The sequence below is a fragment of the Giraffa tippelskirchi genome, chromosome 4, assembly GCF_054371585.1.
Source record: "Giraffa tippelskirchi isolate mGirTip1 chromosome 4, T2T-mGirTip1v1.2.pri, whole genome shotgun sequence".
NCBI lineage: Eukaryota > Metazoa > Chordata > Mammalia > Artiodactyla > Giraffidae > Giraffa > Giraffa tippelskirchi.
The window spans coordinates 8,195,414-8,211,287 of record NC_137278.1 but is presented as its reverse complement, the minus strand read 5'-3'; the positions used below and the strand labels follow the sequence as shown (position 1 = coordinate 8,211,287).

General features: G+C 49.6%; 1 protein-coding gene and 1 long non-coding RNA gene across 3 annotated transcripts in view; one reads left to right on the top strand and one right to left on the bottom strand.

Moving 5' to 3' along the window:
• The window catches only part of EEIG1 (estrogen-induced osteoclastogenesis regulator 1), a 36,009-nt gene extending 34,659 nt beyond the window's left edge, over positions 1-1,350 (bottom strand). For both annotated transcript variants that reach the window (XM_081587072.1, XM_081587073.1), the window contains exon 1: positions 268-1,350. In XM_081587072.1, the coding sequence (XP_081443198.1) occupies positions 268-413 (146 nt within the window). In that variant the 5' untranslated portion in view covers positions 414-1,350. The remainder of the gene's footprint in view (positions 1-267) is intronic.
• On the top strand, positions 906-15,572 carry LOC145544331 (uncharacterized). The gene is made up of 4 exons (XR_014081349.1): positions 906-955; positions 10,392-10,543; positions 10,722-10,792; positions 12,042-15,572. It is a non-coding gene; the product is annotated as an uncharacterized LOC145544331 (long non-coding RNA).
• Positions 15,573-15,874: the final 302 nt, after the last annotated feature.

The following is a 15,874-nucleotide window of genomic DNA, read 5'->3' as shown; positions in this document are numbered from 1 at the left end:
GCCCCAGGTATCCATCTGGTCACCTGCAGGTGGGTGCCCCGCACCCTGCCAGCTTCCGTCGGGCCCAGACCTCCCAGATCACTCAGTCCTGCCTTGTGCAAACCTGCCCTAGACACACATAATCTCCAGGACTCCTCTGGGCCCCAAGGGGCACTTCCACACTCGCCAAGTGGCTAGATCTCGCTCCTCAAACCCCGCTTTGCACTCCTCTTTGCGCTTCCCCGCCCCCGCCCCCGCCCCCGCAGGCAGGACTGCCCCAGCTCCTACCTTGACGACAAGCTGACAAAGTCCCCGCCATCCAGCAGCCGGACCTTGCAAAAGAGAACCCCATTCACGAAGGGGACAGCAGTCAGCTCCTCCAGGGTGAAAGTGGTTTGGAATTTGAATTTCTTCTTCTTCATCAAGAAAGCCATGAGCGAGTTCCCTGAGTCTGAAGCCCCGAAGGCCAAAAGAAAAAAAAAGCGAGGGGAGCCAGAAATCCCCAGGATTCTTTTCCCTACCACCACACCCCCTCCTCAAAACACCAGAGCCGGATCCTGCCCAGATGGTGGCTGAGGGAGCAGAGCGGATGGGGAGCTGAGTCCGGAGGGCCCGAGTCCGAACGACCAGTCCAGTTCGCAGGCCGGCAGGCTTCACCTTCGGGTAGTTGGGGCTTGGACGGGTTCAGAGTGGCCGGGGGCTTCACCGGCCATGTAAACATTGGGGCATGGTCCAGGAGTCAAAGGCAGGGGTGGCGGGGGGCGCGCGAGCGGCCGTGCTGGCGGACAGCATCCCGAGCTGCGGTCCCCGGAGAGCTCACGCCGCGCAACCGGGCGCGGCAGGCGGACCGATGAGACTGACGGCGACGGGCGGCCCGGTTGAGGACGGGCGGCCCCGCCCCCGCCCCGCTGGCGGCCGGGGGTGGCGCCCACGCCGCCCCCACGCCCCCGCACCTGGGTGCCAGGCAGCGGCGCAGGTGAGTACGGGGAGGCCGAGGGCACCCCCAGGGGGCGGTCGAGAGCGCTGCGGGGGGCGGGGGGCCCTTCTCTCCCGGAGGTGCTTCGGGGAGCTCCGGGCCGGGAACGTCCGGCCACGACCCCCTCCCGGCGGGCAGCCGGCCGGGCTCCAGGCAGCAGGGGCGCCGCCTCCTCTTTGGTCCTGGGTCCCGCGCCGCGGTCCCCGGCGGAGCTGAGGCGCCTTTCCGGCCGGCCGGTGGCGCCCGCCTCACCCGTCGCCTCTGGCCGGCACCCTGCGAACAGGAGCGCCGCCGCCCGCGCTCCCGAAGCCGCCTCCCGAGCCCGACGCTGCGCGGCGCCGCTGGGAGAATGCCGAGACCCCCGCGCGGCCGCCCGCTGAGCCTCCGCCGAGCGCGGGAGGGGCGGGGCGCCGGCGGCTCAGCCCGCCCACGACTGGGCCGCCCGGCGGGGCGGCCGCGGGGCGTGATTGGCGGATGGCGGCGTGGGGCGGGACTCGCGGGAGGCCGAGGCACCTCGAGGCGCTCGGATTGGTCCATCGCCCATCTGGGCCCGCCTCTCCGATCAGGGCGGAGCGGAGGGAAGGGGAGAGGGGCCCTGGGAAGGCAGTGGGAGGTCGCGGGGCGGGAAGCCGGGACAGGCATGCAGGGTAGGAGGAGGCCGTGAGCAAATAAAAAAGGAGAAACAATGAAAAGAAGAAATAAAATGAGCCCCAGGACTGAAGTGGCCCTCCAGTGTCCTCCCAGACTTGAGTTCGTTGACCACTAGATTAGGCCCGGAAGGTAGAGTCGCATTTTTCAGAAAACACACCCAGAGAGGTGGCCGGAACTAGACCATGAGTAGCTCTTTGGCTTCACATCCCTAGTTCTCAGCACCGAGGAGGGAAGTGCCTGCAAAGCCTTTGCCAAGAAGGTGAATTGAAGCAGTTCATCACGCAACCGGTGACAGAACCAGCTTCTCCCGTCCCAAGCTGCTATCTAAGCCTTTTGTTGTTGCTTAGCATCTTACCCAGTATGGCTGATCTCCCTGACTGCATTAACTGCCCTGGACGCAGAGACCACTTCGGGAGCTTTTTAGGTTCCAGGCCTTCCACACTGCAGTTCATTGATTCAGTCCCCAAATGTTCAGGGGCAATCTGCTGTGTGCCAGGCTGGCATTTAGGAGTGAGCCTGGTGGACCTGCCATCTCCAACCTTTCCAAGCTCAAGATCAGATGGAGAAGCAGACAGGGACCCAGACAGAGACAAATCTGGTGCATGAGGACAGTGATCGGGGACATAGAGGGAACTGGGGAAGCTCAGTGCTGGCAGGAGTGGAGAGGAAGGGGACTCAGAGAGAAGGCCTCACAAAGTTATCCTAGCCACTGGGAGGATGCATTCCCTGAGTCAGGCAGGGTCCAGGCAGATGGAGGCTCAAGAGGCCTGGCAGCCAGAGAGTGCAGTGCCCGCAGAAAGCTGTGGGTACCTGCATGCTGCTGCACTGTGGCTCTTTGAGGGAGGCAGGGGGCAGCAGGTGGGGCTGGAAGGCCTGTAGAGGCTGGATCTAGCAGAATCTTGTAGACCAGAGTAAGGAGGGGAGCCACACACACGTTTTAAGTGACCCAGACAGATTTGCTTTTTGTTACAAGTTCACTCTGACTATAGAGAGTGTGGAAGAGAGATGATGGGAACAGGAATGAGGGGCTTGTTGTGGAGATCCAGGCAAGAGATGATGACAGTGAACCACAGCACTGAGGGAAAACCGGGGTCTGAGAGGCATTCAAGAGACAGAGTCAAGTGGACTTGGGGATGAGTTAGGTTGGGACATGTATCTCAGGATTCAGATTTCTGATTTCTTCCTGATGCCCGGCCATAGCATGGTGGGCAGCCTCTACTTCTCTCCAGTTTGTCCTGTAATTTCAAAAACACCGTTAGCCAGATAGGAGAAAACTGATACTAGCAGCTCCCAGTACTATTGAGTGCCCCCATTTACAGCCCGGGAAGTTGAGACCTGGAGAGTTTAAATTACTTGACTTGGGTCTTGACCCCAGAGCACAGGCTCTAGAGTGCTGAACTGTGCTGCCTGTGATGGGGTGGGAGTTTCTTCGCTAATCCTGGCTGGGCCCCCTTCACAGGGGAAGGATCTGTGGCTACCTGATCCCAGGAGAAGATTTCAGAAGAGAGAGCTAGCCAAGGATGTCCCTGGCTGACTTCTCAGCTGTGACCGCGAGTAACCCCGGGCTTCAACAGGAAGCGGGGTGGGTCTGGCTGGCAGCCGTAGCTCTGGTAGGGTACTGATCTCTCTGCTGTGTCAAGGCTGGGAACCCAGGAGGTTTCCTTTCCCTCATTTCCCAGGTGGGTCCTGGGCCAGAGCTAGGTGCCAGGGCAGGATGCCGCATTTGGGGTGAGACAAGCCTGAGTTAGTTTAGTATCCTGGCCCTGATGCATATTAGTAGTATGGCTTTGGTTTCAGACCTCAAAGCTCAGGGGCTCCAAATAGACAGGGGGTTCACGATGATCTGGCTAGGACCACTTGCCCCGGTGCCAACAGAGCGGGGTCTGAAATCTGGCTGACATAACATTGACCACCGGCGTCACATACACTTTGGGCGTAGTTTTCTGTGCACAGGAAGGAACCCTGAAGGAGACACTTTAAACTTTCCCATGTCTGAGCCACAGTTTCTTTGCCTATAAACTGGGAATAAGAATACCAATCTTTCCAGAATGTTGTGAGGACTTCAAGAGGCTGTGCCTGCAAAAGGCTCAGGCCTAGAAGGATGTGGGGCTCTGAGAGAGCAGTCAGCAGGGAGCTCCATGCTGGCACGTCCTCAGTTCTCCAGCCCCCCAAATTCCCAAGTAGAACCTGTACTTCCTCCCTGAGGCCCTGACCGGATATATAAGGAAACCAGTACCTAGCAAGATAATTCAGACAAGTAAGTGGTCTGGAGGACTTCCCTGGTGGTACAGTGGATAAGAACCCACAACTGCATGCCTAGAGCCTGTGCTCTGCAAGAGGAGAAACCACCGCCATGAAAAGTAGCCCCCACTCACCGGAACTAGAGAAAGCCCACGCAGCAACGAAGACCCAAAGCAGCCAAGAGTAATAAAATAAACAAATAAACATTAAAGCAAACAAAAGTGGTTTGGAAAAGGGCTCTCAGGGCAATGTGAGAGAGGATACACGGATTGAGAGTTGTCCTGATTCAGATGCAGTGGTCAAGGAAAGCCTCTGTGAGGTGTTATCTCAGTCTAGACCCCAAGCACAGGAAGTTCTGGGAGCAGAGGCCGGAGCTGGCATGCTTGCAGGACTCTGTGTGCCTGGAGGGCTTCCCTGGTGGCTCAGACGGTAAAGAATCTGCCTGGAATGTGGGAGACCTAGGTTCGATTCCTGGGTCAGGAACATCCCCTGGAGAAGAAAATGGTTACCGACTCCAGGATTCTTGCCTGGAGAATCCCATGGACAGAGGAGCCTGGAGGGGAGCACGTAGAGGGAGGAGAGAGAGGTATGGAGTCAGACAGGAATCAGCTCACATGAGACCTGTGGGCTTGGAAGGAGTTTAGACTCCATTCTAAGCCCAAAAGGACACCATTGGAGGATATAAGCAGGTGGGTGACAAGATCCAAATACCTTTTTGAAAGTTCTTGCCAGTTCTTTCCATTCTTTGGAGAACAGATTGAACATCAGCAGGCTAGAACAGAGGCAGGCAGGCAGGTGAGGAGGCTGTTACAGCCATTCCAACGGGAAACTGGTGGTTCAGACCAGGGTGGAGCCAGAACAACGGGAAGAGAGAGAGGGAACTCCTGTGGAGCAGAGATAACAGTTACCCACTACAACTTTTTGAATATTCCCAGGATTTTGAATTTGACTGAATGCCACCAGGTTCTTTAAGGCAGGAGTTATGTGAGCATATGGGCTTCTCTGGTGGCTCAGCTGTAAAGAATCCACCTGCCAATGCAGGAGACACAAGAGATTGAGGTTTGATCCCTGGGTTGGAAAGATCCCCGGGAGTAGGAAATGGCAACCCACTCCAGTACTCTTGCCTGGAAATTTCCATAGACAGAGGAGTCTGGCGGGCTACCATCCAGGGGGTCACAAAGAGTCAGACATGACTGAGCATGCATCTTTTTTTTTATGTGTGCATAGAAAAGAACGGGGCTTCCCCGGTGGCTCAGCAAGTAAAGAATCTGTTGGCAACCCAGGTGACACAGGAGATGTGGGTTTGATCTCTGGTTCGGGAAGATCCCCTGGAGTAGGAAATGGCAACCCCCTCCAGTACTCTTGCCTGGAAAATCCCACGGACAGAGGAGCCTGACGGGCTACAGTCCATGGGGTTGCAAAAGCATCAGACCTGACTGATCAACTAAACAACAGCAGCAAGTGAGCATAAGCACTGGGATAGGAGTGAAGAAGGAATACAGGGGGATGAAGGAATTGCCTAGGGCATCGGCCTGTAGAACAGAAACACAGCTGGAGGAAGAGGGGTACCCTTAGAGAATCCCTACCTTTATCTGACTCTGGACAAACTTTTGTGATGCTATTTTTCTTCCCTTTCATTACAGCATGAGCCTCACAGGGTCAGACACCTCACTCATGGTGTCCCCACATCCAGTTCATGGCCTGTCACATGATAGATACTCAGTAAATGGTTGCCTAAGGAACGGATGCATAGATAGATGCATATATACATGATGTATGTGTGTATATTTGAATGGATGTGCATGCTCAGTTGCTTAGCTGTGTCTGACTCTTTTTCGACCCCATGGACTGCAGCCCACCAGGCTCCTCTGTCCATGGGATTTTCCAGGCAAGACTGCTGGAGTGGGTTGTCATTTCCCATTCCAGGGAATCTTCCCGACCCAGAGATCAAACCCATGTCTCTTGAGTCTCTTACTTTGGCAGGTGGATTCTTTACCACCCAGCCACCTGGGAAGCCCCATATATGAATGGATAGCTACATGGATAGATGAGTAGATGAATGACTGAAGATTTAACCTTGTCACCTCATACTTTAAACTCCTCAGTGTCGTCAATAACTATCAAAATTCAATCTGCACAAGTCCATTTTCAGTAAGTTGCCTAGGGATTTCCTTGGTGGTCCAGTGGCTAAGACTCCAAGCTCCCATTACAGGGTGCCTGGGTTCTATCCCTGGTCATGAAACAAGATACCACATGCTGTAACTAAAGATCCCAAGTGCCATGACTAAGACCTAGCACAGTCAAATAAATAAATAAAGATAAATATTAAAAAAATAAAGTTACCCAAAGCAATACTCACACATGCATTCAATTAGATGTGCAAGATGGCCTTGCACCCTTATATATTACATGAAAATATTGGAAGCAACCTGATGTCTGGCAGTAGGAAGAGGGAGGCCTTGAGGGAAGGTAATGTGTTTTGTGCTTTGCTCCATCCTCAGCTCCTGGGACAATGCCTGGTACCCAGTAGGGTTAAATACATACATATTTGTGGAATGAAGGGAAGCATCATCAATGAGATGCTCTCAGCTGTTGAGAAGGATGCTGGAGATGTGTGTGCCGAGGGGGAGATACCCACTCTATTGTGACAAAGCAAACACAGAGAATGTGTTTGTAAAGCTATGTAAAGGATGAGATTACTTTTGTCAAGAAAAATGGATATATTTATGGGACTTCTCAGGTGGCACAGTGGTAAAGAATCCACCTGCCAATGCAGGAGATGCAAGAGAGTGGGTTCAATCCCTGGGTCAGGAAGATCCCCTGGAGTAGGAAATGACAACCAACTTAAATACTCTTGCCTGGAAAATTCCATGGACAGGGGAGCCTGGTGGGTCATAGTCCATGGGGTCGCTAAGAGTTGGACATGAGTGAGCCCACACCTTGTTTTTTATGTGTGCTAGAAAAGAATGGGGCTTCCCCAATGAGTCAGCAGGTAAAGGATCTGCGTACAACACAGGTGACGCAGGAGACAAGGGTTCGATCTCTGGGTCGGGAAGATGCCCTGGAGGAGGGCATGGCAACCCACTCCAGTGTCCTTGCCTGGAGGATCCCATGGACAGAGGAGCCTGGTGGGCTACAGTCCATGGTGACGCAAAGAGTTGAACACAACTGAGTGACTGACCACAGCACAGAAAAAATCTCAAAGGATACACTAAATTGTTATCAGAGGCTTCCAACTAAGGAGAGCGTTTAGGGGGAAAATGTTTATTTTAATGAATATTCTGGGATATTGTTTGTTTTTTGTAATAGGATAGATTTATTTTATAATTTAATACTGTATAATTATAAGAATATTCGTTTTTATAAGGATATTAACAGAAGGCCTTCCATGCTTCTCCATCACGATCTGGATAAAGTCAAAGGTTCTTAGAAAAAAATAAAGTTTCTTAGCCAGGCATTCAGGCCCCTCTGGAATCAACTGCTCAGACTTCCCCTGCCTGCCCACCTCAGGCCCTTGTAGCTCTGCCCAAAGGTCCTGACCTTGTCCTCTTCCCCAACGGGTGACAGCTACTATTAGTAAGTGTCAGGTTTCAGCTCAAGCCTCGTCTCCCACCCATTCCCCCACATCAGCCACAGTGCTCTCTCCCTGCCCTGTGCCCCCAAGTTACCCACCTGTGTGCAGAGAAAATGAGGGCTCTGCCTTCTGTTTTCCATCACAACAACTGGTGCCTACTTGGCACTCATTGGAAGGGAGGTCGGAGGGTGGGAGGAAAAAAGTAAGGAGCAAAAGAAAAGAAGAGAAGCTGAAAGGAAGAAAGAAAGGGGAAACAGGTCGAGGTGGAAAATGTCACTTGCCCAAATCACCCTGAGGGCATCTGCCCAGCTGGCTTGCTCTCTCGGTCACCTGACAGCCCGCGAGGAGTGCCACGCCAAGCCATTTTCCCAGCACTGCTTGCCAAGGGCGGCCGGTGCTGATTCACCGGTGACTGGGCTCCAATTATTTGCAGAACTGGAATGGCAGCTGAGCCACCCCAGCAGCTGACCAAGGATGTATCGATTCATGTTACACTCCTTGCTAATATCTGAGCCAGTCACAGAAAAAGATAAAGGCCCAGAGAAGTCACCCACGGTGATCTGTCCTAGTTAAACCTCCCACGGCCAAGTCCACAAGTCCCCCCTGTTGATCAGTCAACTCTGTCCTTCCCAAACCAAGCCTGACCGTCAGTCATGGAGAGTAGTCATGGTTCAGAACATGAGATCTGGAGTCAGGCGGCCCTGGGTTCCACCCCAGGGATTATTGAGTCAAAGGGTATTTGCGTATTTGCTGTTGAGAGATGCTGCCAAACTGCCAAAAAGGCTGGGCCCATTTATACTCTCACCAGTGGTATAAGACAGTGCCCATTCCATACTTTCTCCGTCTTTACCAATCTGTTTGGAAAACAAAACAAAAAACCCTCTACTACTGTGCTTGCATGTCTTTCACTAGCATCTTTTTCTTTTTTTTTCACTTTGAATTTCTGTAAATTGCCTGTGTCTTTTGTCCATTTTTAAAAATTTGAGTCATCTTTTCATTATTTATTTGTAGTAGCTTATTACATATTGTGGATATCAACCTCTATTATATATGTTAAAGTATTACTTCCACTTTATCAGTGGTCGTTGGACTTTGTGGTGTCTGTCTCACAGCAGCTCTTACCAAATCCCAGTTAAGAGATAAGAATCAACCTACTTCAGTGGAGAGAGCACTGAATTAGGGGTCAGGAGCCTGGGTTTTGAGTTCCACCTCTGTCACTGATCCGCCGTATGACTTTGAACCAGTCCCTGACCCCTCTTTGACTATCTGCTAAATAAGAGCCTTGATTTAAGTGGTCTCTGTAGGTCCATCCACCTCCACGGCCTGTGCTGTGTGTGCTCATGGCTCAGTAATGTCTAACACCATGGACTGTAGCCTGCCAGGCTCCTCTGTCCATGAAATTTTCCAGGCAAGAATACCGGAGCAGATTGCCATTTCCTACCCCAGGGGATGTTCCCCACCCAGAGATCTAACCCATGTCTCTTTCATCTCCTGCATTACAGATGGGTTCTTTACTACTGTGCCACTAGGAAGCCCCTCCATGGTCTAGACAAGCACTATTAATAGAACTTTCTGCAATGATGAAAATGTTCCATCTCTAGTCAGTATGCTAACCACTAGCTACTGTGGCTACTGAGTACTTAAAAATGTGGCTAATGTGACTGAGAAATTGAATTTTAAACTCCATTCAAGTTAAAAATTTAAATAGCCACAGGTGGCTAATGACTACCATATTACACAGTACAATTCTGGATGGTTTAGGTCCCCCACCTCTGAGTAAGCTGTGTGTGTGTGTGTGTGTGTGTGTGTGTTAGTCACTTAGTGGTGTCTGACTCTTTGTGACTTCATGGACTGTAGCCCACCAGACTCCTCTGTCCATTGAATTCTCCAGGCAAGAATTTTGGAGTGGGCTGCCATTCCCTTCTCCAGGGGATCTTCCCGACCCAGGAACTGAACCTGGGTCTCCTGCATTGCAGGCAGATTCTTTACTATCTGAGCCATCGGAGAAGCCCTTGAGTAAGCTGTAATACTGGGGTGTTGGAGAAGACTCTTGAGAGTCCCTTGGACTGCAAGGAGATCCAACCAGTCAATCCTAAAGGAAATCAGTCCTGAATATTCAATGGAAGGACTGATGCTGAAGCTGAAACTTCAATACTTTGGCACCTGATGCAAAGAACTGACTTCTTGGAAAAGACCCTGATGCTGGGAAAGATTGAAGGCAGGAGGAGAAGGAGATGACAGAGGATGAGATGGCTGGATGGCATCACAGACTCAATGGACGTGAGTTTGAGCAAGCTTCAGGAGTTGGTGATGGACAGGGAGGCCTGGCATGCTGCAGTCCATGGGGTCACAAAGAGTCGGACATGACTGAGTGACTGAACTGAACTGAAGCTGTAATATAGCAGCTTAATTAAGGTAGCAGTGATGAGTCCATGTGTGACTTGGGGCAGGTCACTCAACATCTCTAAGTCTCAGTTTTCCCATCTGTCCAGTGGGGCCAGAGCAGTCCCTGCCTCCTGGGGTTGTTGGGCAGATATGATTAGTGAGTGTGTGAAGGCCAAGGCCCAACGACAGACCGGACACTGTGGAAAGTCAGGCCACGTTCCCAGGTTGAAACATGAGAGCCTTCCCAGCAGCTGGGCCTCATTTCCACTGTGTTCAGAGACCCATGAGTGGTCTTCCCCAGAGCTGCCTGTCTTCCCCTACAGCTTCAAGCCCAGACTTACATTCTTAAACCAGGACTTCTGCTCCCATCAGCCCTCAGCCCAGGATTCTAGATCGCTGATGGGACAAAGTCCAAACTTCAGCCTATGTTCCCAGCTCTGGGCACTGGCCCTGCCCTTGCAGTAATGTCATTAATACAACCTGCAGGTCAGGCCAGCATCCTTGCCACCTTCGCCCTCTGTCTGCCTCCACCCCCAGCCTTCCAAGGTCTGCCAAGCACTTCATTGATTCATTTTTCATTCACAGATATTTATCACGCCATCTGCTCTGTGACTGTGGCCCAAGCAATGAGAACTGTGGTACACCCGGGGTCAGGAGGAGTCGAGGAAGCAGTGAGAACCCAGAGGGGCCCGACCTGTTGCGTGTGGTCAGGGCAGACTTTCGTAAGGAAGTGGCGTGTAAGCCTGAGTCCAAGCAATGGGTAGAAGTCAGCCAGGGCAGAGGAGAGTTGGTGGAGAGGAAATTGTAAACTGAGATAGGCACCCTGGATCTGAGAGGCAAGGGGAGGGCTAGAAAGGTAGGCAGGAGGACCTTGCAGGCCATGTTAATGATGTTGTATTGTGCTTTATGCTAAAGGTAATGGGGAGCCTAGAAGATTTTAGAGAGAGGATGATGTGATTATTCCACACCAGTTCCCCACATGGACGGTAAGATTCAGGAATTTGGGGAACTTCTCGGTTGTCCAGTTTTAGGACTCCATGCTTTCACTGCCAATGGCCCGAGTTCAATCCCTGGTTGGGGAACTAAGATCCTACAAGGGGCACAGCCAGAAAAAAAAAAGAAAGAAAGAAAGGAATTTAGCCTCTTTAACTTTTCCTTCTCTGCCTGCCACATGTATCTCAAGATGTGTCATGAGCACACAGTTCCTGGGGCCTTCCTTTTGTTTTAAGTGACCTGGGTTCAAATCCCAACCCTATTGCTTCCAGTAAGTTATTAACCTCTTTCAGTGTCCTCACCCATAAAACAAAGATAATGACACCTTTGCACAGTTACACAAACTATGAGGGGAAAGTGTATGGCACAGAGCCACCCTGGAAATGGAGTCCAGTTGAATTCCTTCTGTGCAAAGTCAAGTCGAAGCCATAGAGGGGGCCTCTGGGGGTTTCCTGAAGGGCAGGCAGAAGTCCCATTTCTGGGATGTGTCGCTGAGGCCTTTCTCAGGAAGCCTGACCATGTGCTAGGTGACCTCAAAGGGGACCTATGGAGCTAGATTTTGCCTTCTGAGCCTTTTCAGACCCCCACCCAGCAGGCCAGGCATCAGCAGGTGGACCCTGAGCTTACATAACCAGTTAAGAGTCCGACACCTCTCACCCAGTGATCAGAGCCGTGTTTACTGAGAAGAGGTGTTCCCAGGTCACTTCCCTGTCCTCTTAGGTACCTCTTAGGTATGCACACGGCCCTTTAGCCCTTGCTGAGCTCTGCTGCTTTTCTGATTTCTTAGCCACAGTGATGGTGCTACTGTCAGCAACAGCTATTTTTTACTTTTATTCATGTAGTTTTATTTATTATTTGTTTTTGGCTGTGCTGGGTCTTTGTTGCCATGTGGGCTTTTCTCTAGTTGTGGCAAGTAGGGTTTACTCTCTAGTTGCAGTGCTCGGGTGCTCTGGGCTTCTCACTGTGGTGGCTTCTCTTGTTGGGGAGCACGGGCTCTAGGGCACACAGCTTTCACTAGTTGCTGCTCTTGAGCTTAGTGGCTCTAAGGCATGCGGGATCTTCCCCGACCAGGGATCAAACCCATGACTCCTACATTGGCAGGCAGATTCTTTACCACTGAGCCACCAGGGAAGCCCAACAACTATTTTTAAAAATGAAAATATAGCTGATTTACAATGTTGAGTTAATTTCTGCTGTGCAGCAAAATGATTCAGTTATATATAGATATATTCTTTTCTATAGAATAATATCTAGAGATCCAGAGATCTCTTCAGGAAGATTAGAGATACCAAGGGAACATTTCATGCAAAGATGGGCACAATAAAGGACAGAAATGACATGGACCTAACAGAAGCAGAAGATATTAAGAAGAAGTGGCAAGAATATACAGAAGAACTATACAAAAAAGATCTTCATGACCCTGATAACTATGATGGTGTGATCACTCACCTAGAGCCAGACATCCTGGAATGTGAAGTCAAGTGGGCCTTAGGGAGCATCACTACGAACAAAGCTAGTGGAGGTGATGGAATTCCAGTTGAGCTATTTCAAATCCTAAAAGATGATGCTGTGAAAGTGGTGCACTCAATATGCCAGCAAATCTGGAAGACTCGGCAGTGGCCACAGGACTGGAAAAGGTCAGTTTTCATTCCAATCCCAAAGAAAAGCAATGCCAAAGAATGTTCAAACTACCACACAATTGCACACATCTCACACGCTAGCAAAGTAATGCTCAAAATTCTTTAAGACAGGCTTCAACAGCAAGTGAACTGTGAACTTCCAGATGTTCAAGCTGGATTTAGAAAAGGCAGAGGAACCAGAGATCAAACTGCCAACATCTGCTGGATCAAAGAAAAAGCAGAATACCAGAAAAACATCTACTTCTGCTTCATTGATTACGCTGAAGCCTTTGACTGTGTAGATCACAACAAACTGTGGAAAATTCTTCAAGAGATGGGAATACCAGACCACCTTACCTACCTCCTGAGAAATCTGTATGCAGGTCAAGAAGCAGTAGTTAGAACCGGACGTGGAACAACAGACTGGTTCCAAATAGCGAAAGGAGTACGTCAAGCCTGTATATTGTCACCCTGCTTATTTAACTTCTATGCAGATTACATCATGTGAAATGCCAGGCTGGATGAAGCACAAGCTAGATTGCCGAGAGAAATATCAATAACTTCAGATATTCAGATGACACCACCCTTATGGCAAGAAAGCAAAGAAGAACTAGAGAGCCTCTTGATGAAAGTGAAAGAGGAGAGTGAAAAAGTTGGCTTAAAGCTCAACATTCAAAAAACTATGATCATGGCATCCAATCCCATCACTTCATGGCAAATAGATGGGAAAACAATGGAAAGAGTGACAGACTTTATTTTTGGGGGCTCCAAAATCACTGCAGATGGTGACTGCAGCCTTGAAATTAAAAGATGTTTGCTCCTTGGAAGAAAAGCTATGACAAACCTAGACAACATATTAAAAAGTCGAGACATTACTTTGCCAACAAAGGTCCATCTAGTCAAAGCTATGGTATGGATGTGAGAGTTAGACTATAAAGAAAGCTGAGTGTCAAAGAACTGATGCTTTTGAACTGCGGTGTTGGAGAAGACTCTTGAGAGTCCCTTGGACTGCAAGGAGATCCAACCAGTCAATCCTCAAGGAAATCAGTCCTGAATATTCATTGGAAGGACTGATGTTGAAGCTGAAACTCCAATACTTTAGCCACCAGATGCAAAGAATTGACTCATTGGAAAAGACCCTGATGCTGGGAAAGGTTGAAAGCAGGAGGAAAAGGGGATGACAGAGGATGAGATAGTTGGATGGCATCACCGACTTGATGGACATGAGTTTGAGCAAACTCCGGGAGTTGTTGATGGACAGGGAAGCCTGGCGTGCTGCAGTCCATGGAGTTGCAAAGAGTTGGACACAACTGAGTGACTGAACTGAACTGATTCTTTTCTATATATTCTTCTCCATTATGGTTTATCATAGGAAACTGAATATAGTTCCCTGTGCTATACAGTGGGACTTTGTTATTTATCCATTTGATACATAATGATAGCTATTATTTTTTTACTGGAGTATAAATTCTTTACAATGTCCTGTTAGTTTCTGCTGTACAGCGAAGTAAATTAGCTATTGTATACATATATCCCCTCCCTCTTGGACCTCCCTCCCACCCTACCTTCGTCCCACCCATCTAGGTCATGACAAAGCACCAAACTGAGCTCCCTGTGCTATACGGCAGGTTCCTACTATCTATCTATTACTTTTAAATGTGAAGATTATCAGTCATATCATTTAATGATGAGGCACTGGGGGATCAGAGAGGGACAGGGGCTGCAGTAGGGACCATGGTGTGAGTTCCAGACTCCTTCACTCGATAGCTCTGTGACCTGGAGCCAGTTGCTTAAAAACTCTGAACCTCAGCTTTTACAGCTGTAAAACAGGTTTAGCGACCATACTTACCACAGGAAATTCTTTTGAGGATTCTACAAGGTAGTAATGTACACAAATTACATGGCACAAGGGAAGCACTAGTCAAATATTAGCTATTGGACTGGCCAAAAAGTTCTTGAGTTTTTCATAAGATGTTATGAAATATCACCGAATATTAACATCACACCGTTTTGTAAACTGTCCCTTCCACTCAACTCACTGTGAGAGTCTTTCCAGGGACAGTGAGGAATTCAATGCTTGGAATTTTCTGATGCATCCCAAATTTCTAACTGGGAACTGGGAATCCTGAATTTTATTCTTCTGTTGGCTTTAGGGCCCCACCCTCCCAGACCTTGGTCCCTGCTTCCCACTTGTAGAACAACAGGGGAGTGGGGTGGAGACTGAGGCTTGTTAAGAGCCCTGTTCTCTGATTCTGCATTTCAGAACTACAGTCCCCAGGCCCCACCCCTCACCTTTCCCTTCCTTCCTTCCTTCAACAAATACCTCCCAGGGTTCAAATTCCAACTCTGTCACTAGTTGGCTATGTAACCTTAGACAAGTTATGTAACCTCTGTATGCCTCTGTTTCCTGGCCTCTAAAATGGAAATATATTACCTATTTATTTACCAGGAATGTTATTAGTAATGAATGAGTAGATTTTTGTAAAGTGCTTAGAATAGTGCCTATTCAACTACATCAAAAACCGAGTGTCCTTCTGTGCCGTTCACTGATGTAAGCACAAGGGTGAACAACCAGACAAGAGTCATGATCTCAGTGCGGTTTTGTTGGCAGGGAGGACTGAAATCAACACAGCAATACAGTGATGTATCCCCAGTGACACAGCCCCAAGGCAGGGCAGTATTGACCCTTCTCTGGCAAGGGGGTTGGCTTTCAAGGAGGCCCTGATACTCTGATGCTGTCATTTCTCTTTGTCTAAATAACAGCTTCTATGTATTGACCTCACCCTGGGGGAACATGTCTGGGGCTAAGCCCTGTGCTCCTAAGCCAATAGGCTGCAGAGGGTTCCATCATTGCTATAGACCAAATGTTTGTATCCTGCCACCTAAATTCATGTGTTGAAACCCTAACCCCCAGCATGATGGTATTTGACAGTGGGGGCCTTTTGGAAGTAATTGGGTCGTGAGGGTGGGGTTTCCATAAAAAGGATTAGTGCCCTTATAAAAGAGACTCTAGAGAGCTCCCCTACCCCATCCACACTATGTGAGGACACAAAGAGAAGACAGGCCCTCAACAGACACAGAATCTGCCAGTACCTTGATCTTGGACTTCCCTGCCTTTAGAACTGTGAGAAATAAATTTTTGTTGTTTGTCTGTGATATTTTGTTAGAACAACAAGAACAAACAGTCATTATTCCCATTTCAGGGAAGAGTTTATGTCCATTCTCCCTCCTGGGCCAAGCACATAACAGGAGGCCAGTGAATGAATGTCAAAGAAAAAAGGGGCCTTCCCAGGTGGTCCAATGGCTAAGACTCTGCACTCCCAATGCAGGGGGCCTGGGTTCCATCCCTGGTCAGGGAACTAGATCCCACATGCTGCAACTAAGAATTTGAGCACAGCAACTAAAGATCCCACGTGCTGCAACTAAGACCTGGTGCAGTCAGATAAGTAAATAAAT